The sequence below is a fragment of the Cololabis saira genome, chromosome 15, assembly GCF_033807715.1.
Source record: "Cololabis saira isolate AMF1-May2022 chromosome 15, fColSai1.1, whole genome shotgun sequence".
Lineage (NCBI taxonomy): Eukaryota > Metazoa > Chordata > Actinopteri > Beloniformes > Belonidae > Cololabis > Cololabis saira.
Window position 1 is genome coordinate 9119427 of NC_084601.1, and position 17446 is coordinate 9136872.

General features: G+C 42.6%; 1 protein-coding gene across 1 annotated transcript in view; it reads left to right on the top strand.

The window, feature by feature from the left end:
• Positions 1 to 17446, top strand: part of csmd3b (CUB and Sushi multiple domains 3b) — a 470660-nt gene that overhangs the window by 374675 nt on the left and 78539 nt on the right. Inside the window, exons 32-43 of the mRNA XM_061742392.1 lie at positions 1144 to 1219; positions 1316 to 1432; positions 7792 to 7905; positions 7989 to 8084; positions 9890 to 10093; positions 10355 to 10479; positions 10910 to 11006; positions 13777 to 13881; positions 13968 to 14086; positions 14547 to 14616; positions 15072 to 15188; positions 15431 to 15640. Coding sequence (XP_061598376.1) covers positions 1144 to 1219; positions 1316 to 1432; positions 7792 to 7905; positions 7989 to 8084; positions 9890 to 10093; positions 10355 to 10479; positions 10910 to 11006; positions 13777 to 13881; positions 13968 to 14086; positions 14547 to 14616; positions 15072 to 15188; positions 15431 to 15640 — 1450 coding nt within the window. The remainder of the gene's footprint in view (positions 1 to 1143; positions 1220 to 1315; positions 1433 to 7791; positions 7906 to 7988; positions 8085 to 9889; positions 10094 to 10354; positions 10480 to 10909; positions 11007 to 13776; positions 13882 to 13967; positions 14087 to 14546; positions 14617 to 15071; positions 15189 to 15430; positions 15641 to 17446) is intronic.

Below are 17446 nucleotides of genomic sequence, written 5' to 3' on the forward strand. Positions count from 1 at the left end.
ATTTTCTGCAGAAGGTAAATTTTGGCAGCCTGTTTCAATTTTAGTTTTAGTCTAGTGTTTGGGTCAAGCTATCATTTTAGTTTTGATTAGTTTTAGTCACGTTCATACTCCTTTTAGTCATGTCAAGTTTCAGTCCACTGAAGTCTGAGCATTTTAGTCTTATTTTAGTCAGAATTGTCCATGACCATTTTAGTCTAGTTTTAGTCAACGAAAACTGAGGATATTTTAGTCTTGTTTTTTGGATTTAGCCAAACACATTTTACAATTCAAACAAGGTTATCTTATTTTTATATTATTGTTACCTTACAGACTCAAGAATACATTCATTCCAGATACAGAAGACGCTCTAATTTGAGTTTACAACATATTTATTTTTTCCTGTGATTTTGTGGCTGCATTTCTCCCCATCTTTTTCTTTTTCAACGAAACATTTGGTTTTCTTTTCCACGTCTATGTAGTGAAAGTGTATCCAAAGATCGTCTCTTCTTCTTCTCCCAGTTCCAGAGATGAGCTGGCCGGCCATCGGTCCCTTTCTCTATTTAACTTTGTTTTTAATTGACGTGAACGTGGAGCTCTGCGTTAACGGCATCAGCCTCTAACACTTGCAGCTGCATGTGACGTCACCCAGCAGGGGAAACTGCTTAAAAAAATGGATATTAAGGATCTTTGTTATAACATTTCGTCTCATCTTGTTTTGGTCAAAGAAAATGAAGACACATTTTAGCATAGTTTTTATTTTGTAATCTACATTTTAGTCTCTTTTTTTATTCGTCTACGATATTGCATTATATATTTAATTATCGTTATCGTGACATGACCACTATTTTCGTTGCGAGACGCAACGGTTTCCTCAGGTGATAAAGGTTCGATATTAAGTCATAATTTACGAAAGCAACTTTACAGGTCAACAAGTAAGTAAACAAGTAAAAAGGAACATTTTTGAGTATTTAGGACGTTTTTTTGTCATAAAGGCAAAAGTGTAGCGACCCATTTGCAGCAAGTACACTAAGCTATGCTAATGGTTATCCCTTTCTGGTTTAACGGGGTCCTGCTGAATTCATGTTTAAGTATGTAATTAGGTTTCTTGGTTGATGGAACTGGTGGAGGCATTGTCACATGACTTATTTCTTATTTATTTTCTAGGGCTACTCGACTCTAACTTGCAGCATGGGAGACGACGGCAGACCTGGCTGGAACAGGGCTTTACCCAGTTGTCAAGGTACACGTCGCAATAAAAGATTTATTATTTATTCTTTGCAATCATTTGTAAGCTCTTACTAATAATCATACTTTTTGTTGCGGTTCATATTTTCAGCTCCCTGTGGAAGTCGGTCTACAGGGACCGAAGGGACGGTTTTATCACCAAACTTCCCCAGAAACTATACTTCTGGGCAGACCTGCGTCTACTCCGTATCTGTGCCAAGAGAGTTCGGTGCGTTCACCCCCACACTACAGAACAGCTCTGACACTCTTTGCATTCACCAGTTTTTTGTTTGTTCGCATAATAATTTTGAATATTCCACACAATTATATGCCTGCACCTGCGATAGACTGGTGATCTGTCCAGGGTGAATCCCTGCCTCTCTCCTGTAATGAGCTGGGATAGACTCCAGCCGACCCCCGTGACCCTGCAAAGGATAAAAAGGGGATAGAACATGGATGGATGGATATATGCCTGCATATATATGTGTATATCACCCTCAGGGTACTTTGAGGGGTGAATGAAGACAGTTGGCAAGAAACGGATGATGACAATCTTGTCTGAAAAGAATTCTCACACTGACTTTTACTCAGTACAACAAAGTGACATTAAAACATGGCTGACGTTTAATGGGGATGCTCTGTCACCCCTAAAGAACGCCTCTGGGCGTTTTAAAACATGCGGAGACATTGCACATGATGAAAAGACACTACTGCTCATTTACTTGATTCCAGGTCAGGGTTTCATAATTGAGCTGACATTTAAAGATGGGACTGTTTTTATCTTGCTGTATTTGATCGGCGGTCCTTAAATCAGACATAAATGACATGTTATGAGAGATATGAATATTGCATGGGGTTCTTCACGTTAAGTGAAGCAGGGCTGTGAGTGTAGTCATTAGAGGGAAGGGAGGGCTCAAAGAGAGCTGTCAAGAAGCTGTGGGTGAAAAGATATAATCATAGTTATTCATGTTTTCTCCTCCAATATTTGATATTTGTGTCAAATTAGAAAATATATGTTAATGTTGTCCAAAATCTGCAGGATATAGAGGCAAATTAATTTTTTTTCTACTGTTATATGTGGAGACTGTGTGCAGTGTACCGTTTCACTTCTGTTGCAAACAACACCAGTACGAGTGGTCTTGACAAATCTATCCCAATTCAAGATGTTTGTTTTTCTCAAGGTTAAAGTTGTGTGTTGGGTTTTAAAAAAGATGGTATTAGGACATTTTAGAGAAGAGTTTGGAGAGGTTTTTAATCTACCAAGAATGTGCACAGGTGGGAGGTTGTCTGCATGTAAGGGATGGAGGAACAGGTTTTTACTTTACCCCATACGAGCTCATATCCTTGGAAAGGTCCCACCAGATCTTTTATCCGTGTACTAAAGTGGGTGGTCAAGCCCGAGCCCACTCGGCTGTAAAAGTCTGCCAGTCTATGTGCACATGGAAGGACGGACGTAAACCACCTGACCTCAAGGTTTCTCGTTTTCTTCTCAATCCTTTATTCCACTAAGTCAAACTCAGTACAGTTCAATCGGATTTCTGATCATATAAGACATCGTTCGGACTTTAAACTGTAAACACCTCAATCCGATCTACTTCGGACCTATTTCGGACCTGTATCGGACATTTAATAATCGGATAGGAATTTTAACACCATGTATACGGAGACATTAGATATTGCAGTATGCGCATGCTCGAGAATTTCCTCTGGGGCTTCACCCGGAAATGAGAGGAGACGGCGCGTGTTAAATAGTTGTTTAAACACATTTAAAAAGATCACGAAAGAGATGGCAGAAGCTTCATCAGGACACCGGAGCAGATCAAAGGCCGCGTTCAGACTTCCAGCCAATATCCGATTTTTAGCCCATCCAGATTGAAACTGGATGACTCTTTTGAAGTCTGAACAGTCCCAAACCGCATGAGATCCGATTTTTGCAAACCAGATGGAAACCACCTCCGGGAGGTAGTTTCATATCCGATCATTATCGCATTTGGGCAGATGCGTCTCAGTCTGAACAGCTCCAAACACTCAGATCGGATATGACTGTCCCAGACGCTCCAAACCACCCGCCCATTTCCAGTTGTGGAGCTACACCTTTCACAGTGAGCATGTACATCTGATGTCACGTCAAAAACTATTATTTGTTTTTTTTTCACAATATGTTTATTGTAATTTTTTTGTTTTTCAGACATACAACATTTACACATACATTACATAGACACACATACACTTAGCTTGCACCATTTTCAATTGAAATATAAATAATATATTGAATTAACCAATCAGGGAGGAAAAATAAAATAAATTAAATTAGTAAATTAGTAAATTAAACAAATTAAAAAAAAAAAAATTAGAAGTTATTTTCAGGCAAATCTTGAAATCTTGCTTCATCTGTCATAATGTTCATATAAGGTTCCCAGAGTTCAGCAAAGTCCTTTAGTTTTCCTTTGGCAATGTAAGTTAGCCTTTCCAGTCCGATACAGCCAGAAAGCTCCCTTATCCACATTCTCAATGTCGGAGCATCCATACTCTTCCAACATAGTGCAACAGCTCTCCTGGCCTGAAGAAGTCCAAAGTCCAGAACTGTATATTGCTTTGTCGTTTGTAGGAAGTTCTTTGGGTATATTCCAAGCACACACAGTTTGGCATTTAGGGGGACTTTAGCATTAAACATCTCTGACAAACAATGTATAACATCCTTCCAGAAGTTTTGGATCTTCACACATTCCCACAAGCAATGAAATAATGTTCCCTTCTCTTTCAAACATTTTGTACAGTCATCTGGAATGTTAGCATTCATATGGTGGAGTTTGACTGGGGTTATATACACTCTCATTAACCACTTGTATTGGAGTAGTCGAGACCTTGTGTTTATTGTTTGTTTTTGAGCTTTTAAACATGCATCATTCCAATCTAATTCATCAATATCTTCTTTTATATCCATTTTCCAAGCGTTTAATTTATCTATTGCTGATTCAGTACTATGTGCGACTAGTATATTGTAATATTTAGATACATGGCCCTTCCCTCCTAAATTTGCAAGTGTTATTTCCTCTAATTTAGATAAAGATGGTAAATACATAAACTGTTTGTGTTTTGAAGACATATAGCTTTTTAACTGCAAATATTTGAAGAAGTGTTTCTTCGGGATTTGGTATCTCTAAAAACTATTATTTGTAGTTTAAGTGTTGCAAATTCACATTACAAATCATGTTTTAATAGCAGAAAAAAGACAGCATTTCCACGTACGGTCCCCGGGTACCCTACGCCGTAGCTCTGCGTCGGTGTAACGCGGAACCATAAATCAGCCTTCAGTCGCGCTGTGAGCCTGAACCTGCAGCCCGTCAGCTCATCAGGAGGAGAGGTTATGGAGCGGGGCTGCCAGTTGTTCATTGATGGTTTGTTTTGTTAACTCTGAGCTTTCTTGGTTGGTTTGTTAACTTGCTCCTGGTTTTGTTCTGAACACTTTTCTCTGTGACGACGGGTCCCTCCGCCGAGACACAACTTTTGCGGTATGCGTTCATTGTTATGTCTAAAAATGATGCGCAGTGCCGACCCAATCAGAAACAGTACAGATATTTTGGGATTTTTTTATATATATAAAAAAATTAAATGATAAAAAAATAAAGGATCCCCATAACCTTTGATTGGGTGGGCAGGACGCACGTTTGGGTGGACACAGCCCACCCCTGCCCCAAAACCAGCCTCGAGTTCCAGTAACAGAGGTCCGACGGGAGGATTAGAGTGAGATGGGGCAGTGTCAAACGATTTAAAATATTGCACAGTGTATGCCCAGCTTTACAGGTATGGAACAGCATGTGAGCTGGCTCCATATTGTTATTATTACATGACTTCACACAATACACGCGCTGGGTGACGCCTCCGCTCCGACGTCGTTGCTACGGCAACCCCTCAGATCAGTCAATGATGTGGCCCAGTCTGAACAGAGCCAGATCCGATTTGGACACTTGCTAAAAACAGTGTGGACAGTCAGCCCTGAAAATCGGATATGAGAAGGAATCAGATATGAATCAGATTTGCCTGCAGTCTGAACGCGGCCAAAATGAAGTGGAAAAATATACGGAAGGCGTGACATTGGCGCCGAAACAAAACAACCGTCAACCGGAAGAGGCTCTTTGTTGAAATGGTTACCATGGTTACAATGGTTACAGCGCCACATAGTGTCACGGAGTCAGCCATGCTCTGGACATTTATCAGATTCTCTGAACAGCACGTAAACTCAGACAAGTGATTGGGTCTTCTGGATGTTTATCTGATACGATCAGAAATCAGATTTCTTTGCTGCATCTAAACGTACTGACAGATTCAAAACACAATATCTAACAACTGTGTCACTAATATCCTTATATCCAACTGACTAGTTGGTGGTTTTGGTGTTTGATTATGTTCTGAATCACACGAGTTGTAACAGCAGCTTTCAACGTGGTAGCAAACAATTCCCGTCGGGCTATAATTATACCTCCGGAAAAGCTGCTGCATATAAACATGTTGACTGAGGAGACGTTACCTCCAGCGAGATATTTTATAAGACACTCTTCCCAAATCTCCTAAATAATAGAGGAAGTGCAATCTTTAAGTAAAGGAACATAATGTGTAATTTCACAACAAAGTGAAGCATACTTTGCTATAATTACACTGTAAAAACAGTGTTCTGGGACGTTGAGCCCTCCTGGGCTGGTTGACAACGGGCTGCTGTGATGCAATTCATGACAATACCCCCTCCAATAAACAAAAAACAACCCAGACAAACATCCCCTTTACATGCTGTAGCTCCTGTGCGATGATGAAGCGACTTTGGACACCCACTCATGCAGCTCATCAGGAGGCGTTGCACCTCCACAGGGATCAATACCCAGGTTTTCTCCATCTGATGTAAAAAGCTCAAGAAACCTTTTAAATGAACCATGAAACATTTTCAATCATCTGATAACACGTCCAGTGGATTGATTCAGACTTTGCCGGACAGTTTAGGAGCAGATGACTGGATGGGTCTGTAGGAATCATCAGTGAGCCATCTGGGAAACGCAGCGAGGGGCAGCAGCGCTGTGATCGCTCCTCACTTTGTGCTTTTGAACATAAATACTGTGGGCCGTGCTCTGCTGTCTCAGTGTGAGTGAGAAATGCCACAGTAATATTGTAAGTGTGTGAGCTGTCTCATGGGAGCAATAATATTTGATGAAATTATGGAGCTGTGTGAGGATCTCTGTCCGTGTTTGACACCTTTCCAGCTGCGGATTCCTTCCCCTGCAGTGCTGCAAGGAGTGATGGACGCTTGAAGCTCCTTACAATCTGCACATACCGTAGTTTTCTTTAGAGTTTATGGCCAAAAATCGTACCTTTTTATGTTCACTCAACAATCTGTTATACTGTACTTCATGCATCTTCACAGATAACCCACACAAGACAAGGATGCATGTAACATTTTGCATTATGAGACATTTTTTCTTTACATCTTTTTGTCTAATCCTCCTGCGGATCTGCATGCACGATTCAGTGCCAAAAGAAAATCCCCAATTTTGTCTCTGCTCCTTATTGCTTGGCATTAATTTAACATGAAAGAGGCCCTTACATGCATGCAGAGATGGAATGCTTTGCTTTAAAATAGCTCTACACGGAGGAACAGCCTGGAACAGAGTGGCCGCTGACCTTCTTAGAGACGAATATCCTTGGAAACGTTCAGATTTAATCCTTTACAACTCAGCCTTCGGGCCAAAGTGGGAGGGAGGAGGAGATGGAGAAGTGATGTGTTTTCTCAGAAGGAGAGCATCAAATACATGTCATTTCTTGTGAATCTGATGTGCATCTTAATGTAACCAATGATTGCTCGGATGATGCATCGATTGTCTGAGACATAAAATTGTACTAGATGGAAAAAAAAGCGCAGGTCCTCAGGCCCCCAGCAGGTTTATGTAACACTGCCTTCTCCTCCCGCTGCACTGGCCATGTTGTGGTTTAGAGAGGAATATTTAGCCATTACAACGTAGTCCTGGGGTTATTTTCTCAGCCACTGCACGAGTCAGGAGCGGCACATCTTAAATACTTCGTCACCCTGTAATTCACAGCCTCCCACCGGTTATGTTTTCCTCCTGGGGAACATAGTATACGACTGATGCTTTTGCCGTCTTGAACAAAGTGACAATTTACCACCCTTCATTCATGTGTCCAGCGTTCCATACAGATGAAAAGACACTGAAAGCTCGTATTTCTGAACAGGCATATGTTCCTGAACTGTTGAGTTTATCATTAGCATTTCACACTAGCTGACAGCTCTGATAATCTGTGACCACTTGATGGATGGGAGAGAAGGAGAGGCCTTTGAATAGTGCATGATGAAGATAAAGTGATGTTTTGATTATTAAGCGCACGGATTTGTAATTTTCTCCCAATAGTTAGCTTTTAAATAGAAGATGACACCGAGGCTTAATAACATTTAAATTAGCTGTAACAGGTTAATGTCATCATTGGAAGGTCAGGCGCAGTAACTGGTGTGGAATAATAATTTGGCAACATTTGATAATGTTTAACCCATCTCTATCTGTTTTTTTCCCTTCTTCTGTTTGTCTCCAGTTCTTTTTGGTCAGTTTGTCTTGTTCCAGACATCCCTGAATGATGTTGTGGAGATCTATGATGGAGCCAACCAGCAGAACACACTACTCTCTTCACTCTCGGGCTCCCACTCTGGTGAGGGCGGACGGTCAACTGACACGAACATGAGCTAGAATCACATGTTTGTGTCTTATTTCATCTTTTCTCTCTCTCTCCAGGTGAATCTCTCCCTCTGAGTACAGGAAACCAGATTACGATAAAGTTTACCACCGTTGGACTAGAAACTTCTAAGGGATTTCACTTCGTCTATCAAGGTCTTAAATCAGATCCTTTTTTTTTTTTTAATAGTAGTATATTATTTTCCAAATCAGTGTTGTCTTCTCCAAAAATCAAGCCAAGATTGCAAATAACATTAAAGCTGCAAGCAGCGATGAAAAGGGCCCTCGCACGTGCAATTTCCACCAATAAAAGTCAAGGGCTCAAAACTAAGTCCGATGACACCACCCACGACTCTTTATGTCAAACCATTCAAAAGTTATTGCAGAAAATAGGAACTATCAAATATCGACCAATCAGAAGAAGAAGCGGGGCTAATTTGCACCAATTAAGGTGAAGGAGTCAAAACCGAGTCCGATGACACCACCCACGACTCTGTATGTCATACCATTCAAAAGTTATGGCAGAAAGTAGGAATTATCAAATATGGACCAATCAGATGAAGGGGGGGTGCGCTTTTTGGCGTCTATCGTCGCCACGGTAACACTTTTGACTGAGAAAAGTAATGCGCACCGTCACAGGATCGAGACGCACATTTTGATGTATGAATGGCATAAATTGCAGCAAAATTACACGATTAATTCAAAATGGCCGACTTCCTGTTCGGTTTCGGCCATGGCGCCAAGAGACTTTTCTTTAAGTTGCGACATGATACAGGTGTGTCCCGAATTTTGTGCATGTACGTCAAACCATATTGTGGGGCTTGAGGCACAAAGTTTTCTAGGGGGCGCTGTTGAGCCATTAGCCCATTAATGCAAACCATAAAATATCAAATTTTTTGCCAGGCCTGGCTTGGTGCAAAATTTGGTGACATTTGGGGCACGTTTAGGGGGGCAAAAAGGCCCTCATTTCATCGGAAAAAGAACGAGGATAAAAACATTTCCTACAGATACAATAGGGCCTTCACACTGTCAGTGCTCGGGCCCTAATGATCGAGAGTCAAGCCAAGGCTGCAGACGGCAGCCGGATGTGCACGACCTTCGAGCTCTCAGGCTCCACTGCAAAGGAAATGCCTGGACCATTCTGATCATTAATGTGTTCGGGATCCCCTCAGAAGACTGCTCGCACTCACGGTGCACATCCAGGAGTCTCGCTCGACTTTTTATCGCACAAGGAGGACGCTGTGTTTTACCTCAGGGGACACGGCTTCATCGTGATGCCTGTTCTGCGGTCACATGACTTCATGTTGAAGCTGAAAAGATTTAGCTTTAGCTCTGGCTCTGTGTGCTTAACACGACAAACGTCAGCCAGGCTGTCATCAGCCAAATGTGCCAAAGCGAGAAAAAGCTGGTACATGGTTGCCGTGGCAACGGCGGTGCAAAAATGTAGAAAGGAATTGTAGCTGAAATAGGCACCCGTCAAGGTGATGTCTCTCCTCTGGTGGTCCAGGCTTGTTTAAGGACGGCAACGCCAGATCTCATCGCTTTGAAACGGGGGAGGGGGGCGCTTGACTGGCCTGCCTGATCTGCCTCATACTGGAAGTGTATGCTGCATCATAGAAAGGAGAAAATTATAGGCTGTTGAGCTGAAACTTTATAGTAAGACGGAATGACAGAAAAAAACTGTTATTATCCACCGTCCCCGAGCTATTCAAATGTGTGTGACTGGTTTGTGGACAAACTGAGAGGAGTTTCCTCTTTGAAAGTATGTTCTTGTTACGCTCCTGCTTTTGCAAATTAGGTTTTTACAATATTAAAATGCGAATGCCTCAATGGACACACAGGAGCTTTACTTGGCATCCAGTGCTAATGTGTAGTTGTGACAAACATGAATTCTTCTTTCTCTTTTCAACCTTGCAGCAAATCATGAATTCACACTTGTGACATTTCTGTCCCGTCTTCAGCGGTACCTCGGACCAGCTCCACCCAGTGCAGTTCCGTCCCAGAGCCGCGCTTTGGGAAACGTCTGGGCAATGACTTTGCGGTGGGGTCTCTGGTGCAGTTTGAGTGCAACCCCGGCTACGTGCTCCACGGCTCGTCGGCCATCCGCTGTGAGAGCGTCCCAGACAACCTGGCCCAGTGGAACGACACCTTGCCAACATGCATAGGTAAAAGCATTAGTTAGGAAATCCAGTCTCAGTCTCATAACCTAATGTTGGATTAAAAAACAAAAATAAACTGACGGGGAAGCAGTTGGCACCCGAAGCCCATTTACGTCGCCCAGGCTTCGGTCTCCCTCGCTGCAGAGGGATGATTAGTGCCTCCCGCTTTTTCCTGCTGTTTCCTGGAATTGTTATTTTAACATGTTTGTTTCCCCTTTCTGTCTTCTCTCTATTTGCTGTTATTTGCCGATCTTACCACTCTCCCAGTTCCCTGCGGGGGTGCATTGACTGTTCGCCGTGGCACCATCCTGTCTCCGGGCTACCCAGAGCCGTACGACAACAACCAGAACTGTGTGTGGAAGGTCTCGGTTCCGGAGGGAGCTGGAATACAGGTTGGGACCGTCAAACCCTGCTCTCCGGCTGACCTGTGTATCATTGGGGTAAAAGCTGAGCAGGCAGGATCTCAGGGAAGATTACAGATTATTAGCAGGATGAACGGATGGATGGCTTCTAAGAGAAGGGCCATCACCGATAACTAGATAGGATCTAATCATGAAAGATAAGACCTGCTCGCGTGAACACAAACCTGCTCTGACGGACAAATACAAAGGCAAAAGTGTGCGTGTGTGTGTGTGTGGGTGTGTGTGTGTGTGTATGGGTGTGTGTGTGTGTGTGGGTGTGTGTGTGGGTGTGGGCGTGTGTGTGTCTGACTGGGAAAATATAAAATTTGTAATCCATTACACTAAATCAATCAGAGTGACCTCTCACTGAAGACTGCCGAGCATCGCTAACAGGAAGAACGTGCACTCTTTTCTCCTCCAGATACAAGTCGTGAGTTTCGCCACTGAACATAACTGGGATTCACTGGATTTCTACGACGGTGCCGACAACCACGCACCACGGCTGGGCAGCTACTCCGGTACGTAGTTTTTACTTTATGTTGGCTGCTACAGTTTGTGGGAGGCAGTTTAGGGAATTTAGCTTTGAAGCAAGTTGCTCATCACAGTGAAGTTATAAAGTTTAAAGGGGACCTATTATGGCATCTAATACCTATTTTAAACAGGCCTTGAATGTCTTAAAAACAAGCTTTTGATTGTTTTTGCTATATCAATTAGAAATTCAGTCTGTAAGCCATGTGTTATCTTCCCACGTTTCTAACCGCCATCTCTATGAGGGATTCTGAGTGGGCGGGGCTATGATAATGAGGCATGTGCTGATTGGCTGCCTGACGCGATACACCGCTACAAAAAAAATGGCGGAAGCTCCGGCCGGCGGAGTTAGTTGTGGGTGTGGTTTCACGCATCGCTCCTGTCGTTACGTAACGAAAGGGAGCAGAATCTTATTGGCTCGTAGATCCACATCACACTGGACTGCTCATCCGGGCGGCTGTACAGACACTGCAGAATTTGGTTGCTTTCCTCCTTCTCTGAGTTGGCAGGCTGAGGGGAGACCACTTTATATATGTTAAAGCAAGAAAAAACATGTTTTTCATAATAGGTCCCCTTTAAGATCGGACTAATCCTGAATCCTGAGTCTCCCAACGTAAACGGAGTGACTCACTGGTACCAGGTTGATACGGTGTACATACCTTTCAACACAAAGAAACACCAGTAATCAGTTCCCCGTGTAGTTTTCGTGAGAAGCAGCACAGACTCCAGCCTCCTGCCACAGTAGAATAACAGACCGTAACGTTTCTGGACTAGTCCTCCATGATGTCACCGGAGGTTTTCTGAACAGCAGTTTTGAAGCCTTTTTAACTCTATATCTTTATACCGTGTGGGCTGGAACAAGCCCTAACTCAGTGGTCCCCAACCCCCGGGCCGCGGGTCATTTGGTACCGGGCCGCACAGAAAGAAAAAATAATTTCTGTAGCCCCGACTGATGATGGTTGACTCTCAAACTGATGCTTCACAATGTTTTTATTCCTTGGATGTAAACACACTGCAAACACACCGTAAGAGTTATAAAGGAATAAAATAAAATAGTTAGTCTTTCTACATTCATATAAGTTTCATTTAATTTAAATACAGACCGACGCAGCTGCTCGGTCGGTAATAACAGCTACCGTTAACCACAATACATGAATAACCATGGCAACCAAACTCAATATGTACATAAATACGGCATAACATTTGCACTTGCATTTGAAAACAAATCCTTATCAGCCAGGTGCTTTTTGCGTCAGTTAGGCTCCACTTTAGCATTCCTGACACTAGTTTAGTCTTCGAAGTACCAGATGTTTACAAGGTCTTAACATGAGCAACGTAGCATCATAGAGATGGTAAGTTACAGGGGCTACATGGGCTCATTGTTTTGAACCTAAAACTTTCAATATTTTACTATAAAAAAAAGACTTTGCAGCTGTATTACATCAGTAAATACGCCCTTGTTTTGTAACTGAACATCCAGTTATACCAACAAAACGATCCGTGCCAATGCCTAATACGAACTAGTCTGACTTTTTTGTCATAATGTAGACCTTAAAACCTAGAAAATACGAAGCTCAAAAGAATTACTAACGGGAGTACATTCCTGATGAATATTTTATACCCGGAAAATAGATTTACGTTTGTATAATTGTAACATCAATTTCAGACTTTCACTTAGGCATAAAATAGAAGAAATGCTAAATTACGTCCTCTTCTCGCGGCCTGTTGGGGGGATAATAAAAGGCTGCTTGACAGACTGTCTGAAAGGAAGTCGTGTACATTAATGTACCATTAGTGGAGCTGAATATCCACATGGACCTGAGTTGGAGCGCCTTGGCTCTGCCTCTACAGCAGCGGCTCATATTCACCCGTCTTCTGGGCACAATAACGCTGCTTTCAGGGAGGCCGACTCCTCTCCATGTCGTGCTGAATAATCTAAGAGGGCCTGACATTCTTGTGACAAACCCGAGGGCGGCTGGAGAACCTGTTCCCACGTAACAATATCATCCATGAGTAAAATCATGCAGAGGAATGAGGAAATTTCTATTGAGGTTAATTACATCTAATTAATGCCATTCGGCCAATAAATGTTGTTAGTTATTCAGTGTAAGTCATTAGTAATCATTAAAGGGAGAAAGTGGTTACGAGTTAGATTTTCGGGGTTTTCTTTTCAGCTAGTGAGGTGGATCGTGGATCCTGTTTAAGCAGGATATGAAAGGCAGCCAATAAAATTCAGTCGTCATTCAAACAAATGTCTGAGCTCTGACGAGTCTGGATGACGACGCTGAAATCCCAATGCTGTGTAGCCCAGAGCCTTTTATTTGTGTTTTATGTACACCTAAATACAGTATATCTGTTCTTCTTGGCGCGGCTGCTCAACAGAACCGGGACGGTTCTTCTGATATGGAGAACAAGACCAAGCTAAAAGTCCTTTATGTAAATGAACATCATCTCATGTTTGTTTGGTGCCAACTTTGCTTCAGGAGAGCAACGCTTTCCTTTACTTTGTACTTCTCCTTGCCACACGAAGTAGGTCAAGTCAACATTTGAAAAGTGGCTTCAAATAAAACAGATGCCTCAAATAAAAGTGATTCTCCCTCCTGTAAGAGCTCTTTACTGAGTAAAAATGTAGGTTTAGGGAGCCTTTGTTGTTGTCTTTGGTTCAGATACCTAAGATCATTTGCTTTCAAGCCTCGGTTAAAAATAAAAGAATGGGGAAGTCTTTAGAGTGTGTTCCTCTCTTTCTTTTCCTGCTCTCAGGCACCACCATCCCTCCTCTCCTGAATAGTACATCTAACAACCTTTATCTGAGCTTCAGCTCTGATATTAGCGTCTCTGCTGCTGGATTTCACCTGGAATATACAGGTACATCTTTATGAAGCTTTTTTTATTAATGTATCCCAGTTTATGCAAAGTAATGAGTGTTTGTTTTTCTTTTTTTTTCTCACCAGCTATCGGACTTGAGTCGTGTCCAGAGCCCCAGACTCCCAATTATGGAGTCAGACAAGGAGACAGATTTATGGTGGGGGATGTGGTCCAGTTTTCATGTGAGCAAGGATATTCTCTTCAGGTAAAAATAAACAAATAAAAAAAAATAAAAATCACGCACACATTCTTCACGGTTCAGTTTGAACTAACGTCCATGTATCTTTGTGTATTAAAGTGTTAAAGTATATCTCACTGCAGGATTCAGTCATCATACTGCTTTTCTGCACTCAGCAGAACCTGTTTAAACACAATCAAAAGGAAACTCCGCTCTCGGGTGGCTTCCCCTCTCCTGCCGAACACACATATAGTCGCATATAGTTTGCACAAATCCTAAATAATAAATGTCTCTGGTGTCACGTGCCCAGGTTCTGTACGGTGCAGTGGAGCTCCAGTGGACTTTTATTTTGTATTTTTTGGTGTCTGCCTTGTGTATACCATCCACACTCAGTTCTGATATGTGTGCCTTTTTGCTGGAAGCACAATTACAGAGCAAATAACAAACCGCCATTGAAGCAAAAACCATTCTGCTTTTACTCTTCTAGGGCAATGCCCACATCACCTGCATGCCTGGACCCGTCCGGCGGTGGAACTACCCCGTCCCCCTGTGTATTGGTGGGTGTACCGCTGCAGCTCGGCCCCATCGCATCACACATACACATGCATTCAAGTGTCGATGTGCTCACAAACATGCACAAACTTCCTCGGCTCTGCACAAGTTATGCAAGCTGTCTCCCTTGCTGTCTGTGATTTTCTGGAAAAGAAGCTGTTTGATCAATCTACTGTTGTGTGGAGAGCTGATTAGTTAGCATGCCGTGCAGAATCTGATTACACTTCATAACTGGTGCAAGGTTGAGTCGTTTATAAACTGCATCGAGGCAAACTGGGAGAAAACAAGCTCTCGACATGTTCTTGCTTCCACTTTTTATCACTATAGCTATTGTCATGCAAAATGTTTGAATAAATATAGTTAAATGTTTCATCAGTAGCGTTATCTCTATTCTCTATAACTATTCTGCACTTGTTCCCCTTCTCCTGTGTCATGTATTTGTGTTTGTTTGTGTGCACAGCTCAGTGCGGTGGGTCTCTGACTGATGTCAGCGGAGTGATCCTCAGTCCTGGTTACCCTGGCAACTATCCGAGTGGATTAGACTGCTCATGGACGGTCAACTTACCTGTTGGCTTTGGTGAGAAAAAGTCAACATTTGACTGAAGTAAAAAGTAGCTCAGGCTCGTTCCACGTCCTCCAGTGTGACTTTTCTCAGTTGTTTCATGTTTGTGCTGATTATTGATTGATTTATTCATTTGCTCAATCAAACACAGGGTTGGTGACCTTTCATCGATGACATGAAGTTAATCGTACATCGGTTTCACCGCCTCCTTCTCAATTATTCAATGTATGACTAAGTTGTGACTTTTATTTGGTCAGGTATTCACCTCCAGTTCGTGAACTTCTCCACCGAAGCCATCCATGATTACTTGGAGATCCGAAGTGGAACGCTGGAGACGGGGTCCGTGATCGACCGGTTCAGTGGTCCGGTCCTTCCCAAACCGCTGTTCAGCACCACCCACCAGACCAGCTTTTTCTTCCACAGCGACTATTCGCAAAACAAACCGGGGTTCCACATCACATATCAAGGTAAATGCTGCTTATATCCAGCAGCATGTTTACCATGATCACTTCCTGGGCAGAGAAAACAAAAGCAGACATCTGGCAGTGCCGCTGGTTCAGCCCGACGCCGCAACTGTTGCTGATGTGCAAACAACTGTGCGAGTGTGACTTAATTTCTCTGGAGCTTTGCACAATAAATGTAACTGTAACTGCTCTGAGCGAAGGAGCAGCCCACCAGCAAGAGAACTGATTATATGCAGGTTCTGAAGTCAGAGACCATTTCGGTGTTCATGCTCTCTGACACCGAGGTGTTACCTTTATTATGACAAATCTTTTAAAGTCTAAGAGCCTGATTTACTAAAGGTTTGCGTGCGTAAAAACGTGTGCAAACTTGACATCACCCGCAAACCAATGTGCGAGCTGATATACTAACAGCGTGCAAAGAGGACTGCGCCTCTCAAATGAGTAAAATAGCACACGCTGTTCATTTAGTACTTTTGTCCTGATGAATAATCAATATGGGGCGTACCCGCCAGAAAGCGCTAAATACTGGGAGGGGAAAATGCAAATTGGTCCATTTACCACACGCAATGAGATTTACCAAGCCTGAAAGTAATTGCGGGGATTGTGATTGCGTCTGTATTTAATACGTTCGAAAGGAAGGTGCTAATCTGCCCAGCATTACGCACCGATGGCTGCTGTTATTGTGGCAAGGAGGCGACATCCAAAATCAAAGAATACGCAGAGAGAGAGTCTTTCGGACTCGTGTAAATTTGTTTGGAATGAATGAAAACCAGATAGTTGAAACATATCGACTATCTAGCGATTCCATCTTGGAGCTGTTGAATGAGTTAAGGGCTGATTTGAGGACTGGGGTGGGGATGGCTCAACTTGTGGTGAGGATTCTCCACATGCAAAAGGAGAAATATTTTATTTGAATGTTAAATCGAGTATTATTCAGCAAAAGGTTGCCACAGGAGGCACATTCATTTTTTTATTTGTGATAATAAATAAATCACGTGTTTTCATGGAGAAAAGTGTTTCTTATTGTGCGCCTACCTTTGTCTGCGGTTGGCTCTAGCGTGTCATACCCCGGTATCCCAGTTATCTGCTCCTAGCAGGAGGTGAGCTGCACCTGCTGCTGCTCAATGCTGGTAGAGGCATCTCTTCCGCAGGCCCTCCACCTGTCTTGTTTGCCGAAGTTTTATTAAAGGCCACTTTTTCTTTAGTTCTTCGCCTTATATCTTGCCACCTTCTTTTAACCTCATCTGCCGTTCTTTTTGTCTTACCAACTGCATTTATTCTATCGCAGATTTTCTCCCATATTGCGTTTCTTTTGGTAATGTTTAAATTTCTTTGCTGTAGTTCATGAATGTGTTTATTTGCCTCTTCCACTAATATCTCTAACTCCAAATCGTCAAATTTCATTTTGCGCTTGCGACTATCCTGCTTTCCATCCAGACTCTCCATGGCGCAAAGTTTGCGCCGCAAACCGTAAGACACGCAACACCTCATTTAAATACTGCTGTTTGCGCCTGTTATCAATTGCGCAAGCATTCTTAGTTGATCACCCGCAAACCACGCAACAACAGCACGTGCAAACTTTTTCAGTGCACACGCAATTTAGTACTCTTTATTTAGGATCTTAGTAAATCAGGCCCTAAATCTTTTAGGCAGCATATTCATGAGAATTATGAATTTTATCTCTTAAACAGGGAAATAAGTGAACACTGGTACTCTTATTTCTATTACCGTATTTTGACGACCATATGGCGTCCCGTGTGGAAAGGCGCACCCTCAGTTTTGTGTGTTATTTCTGTATTTAAAACACAC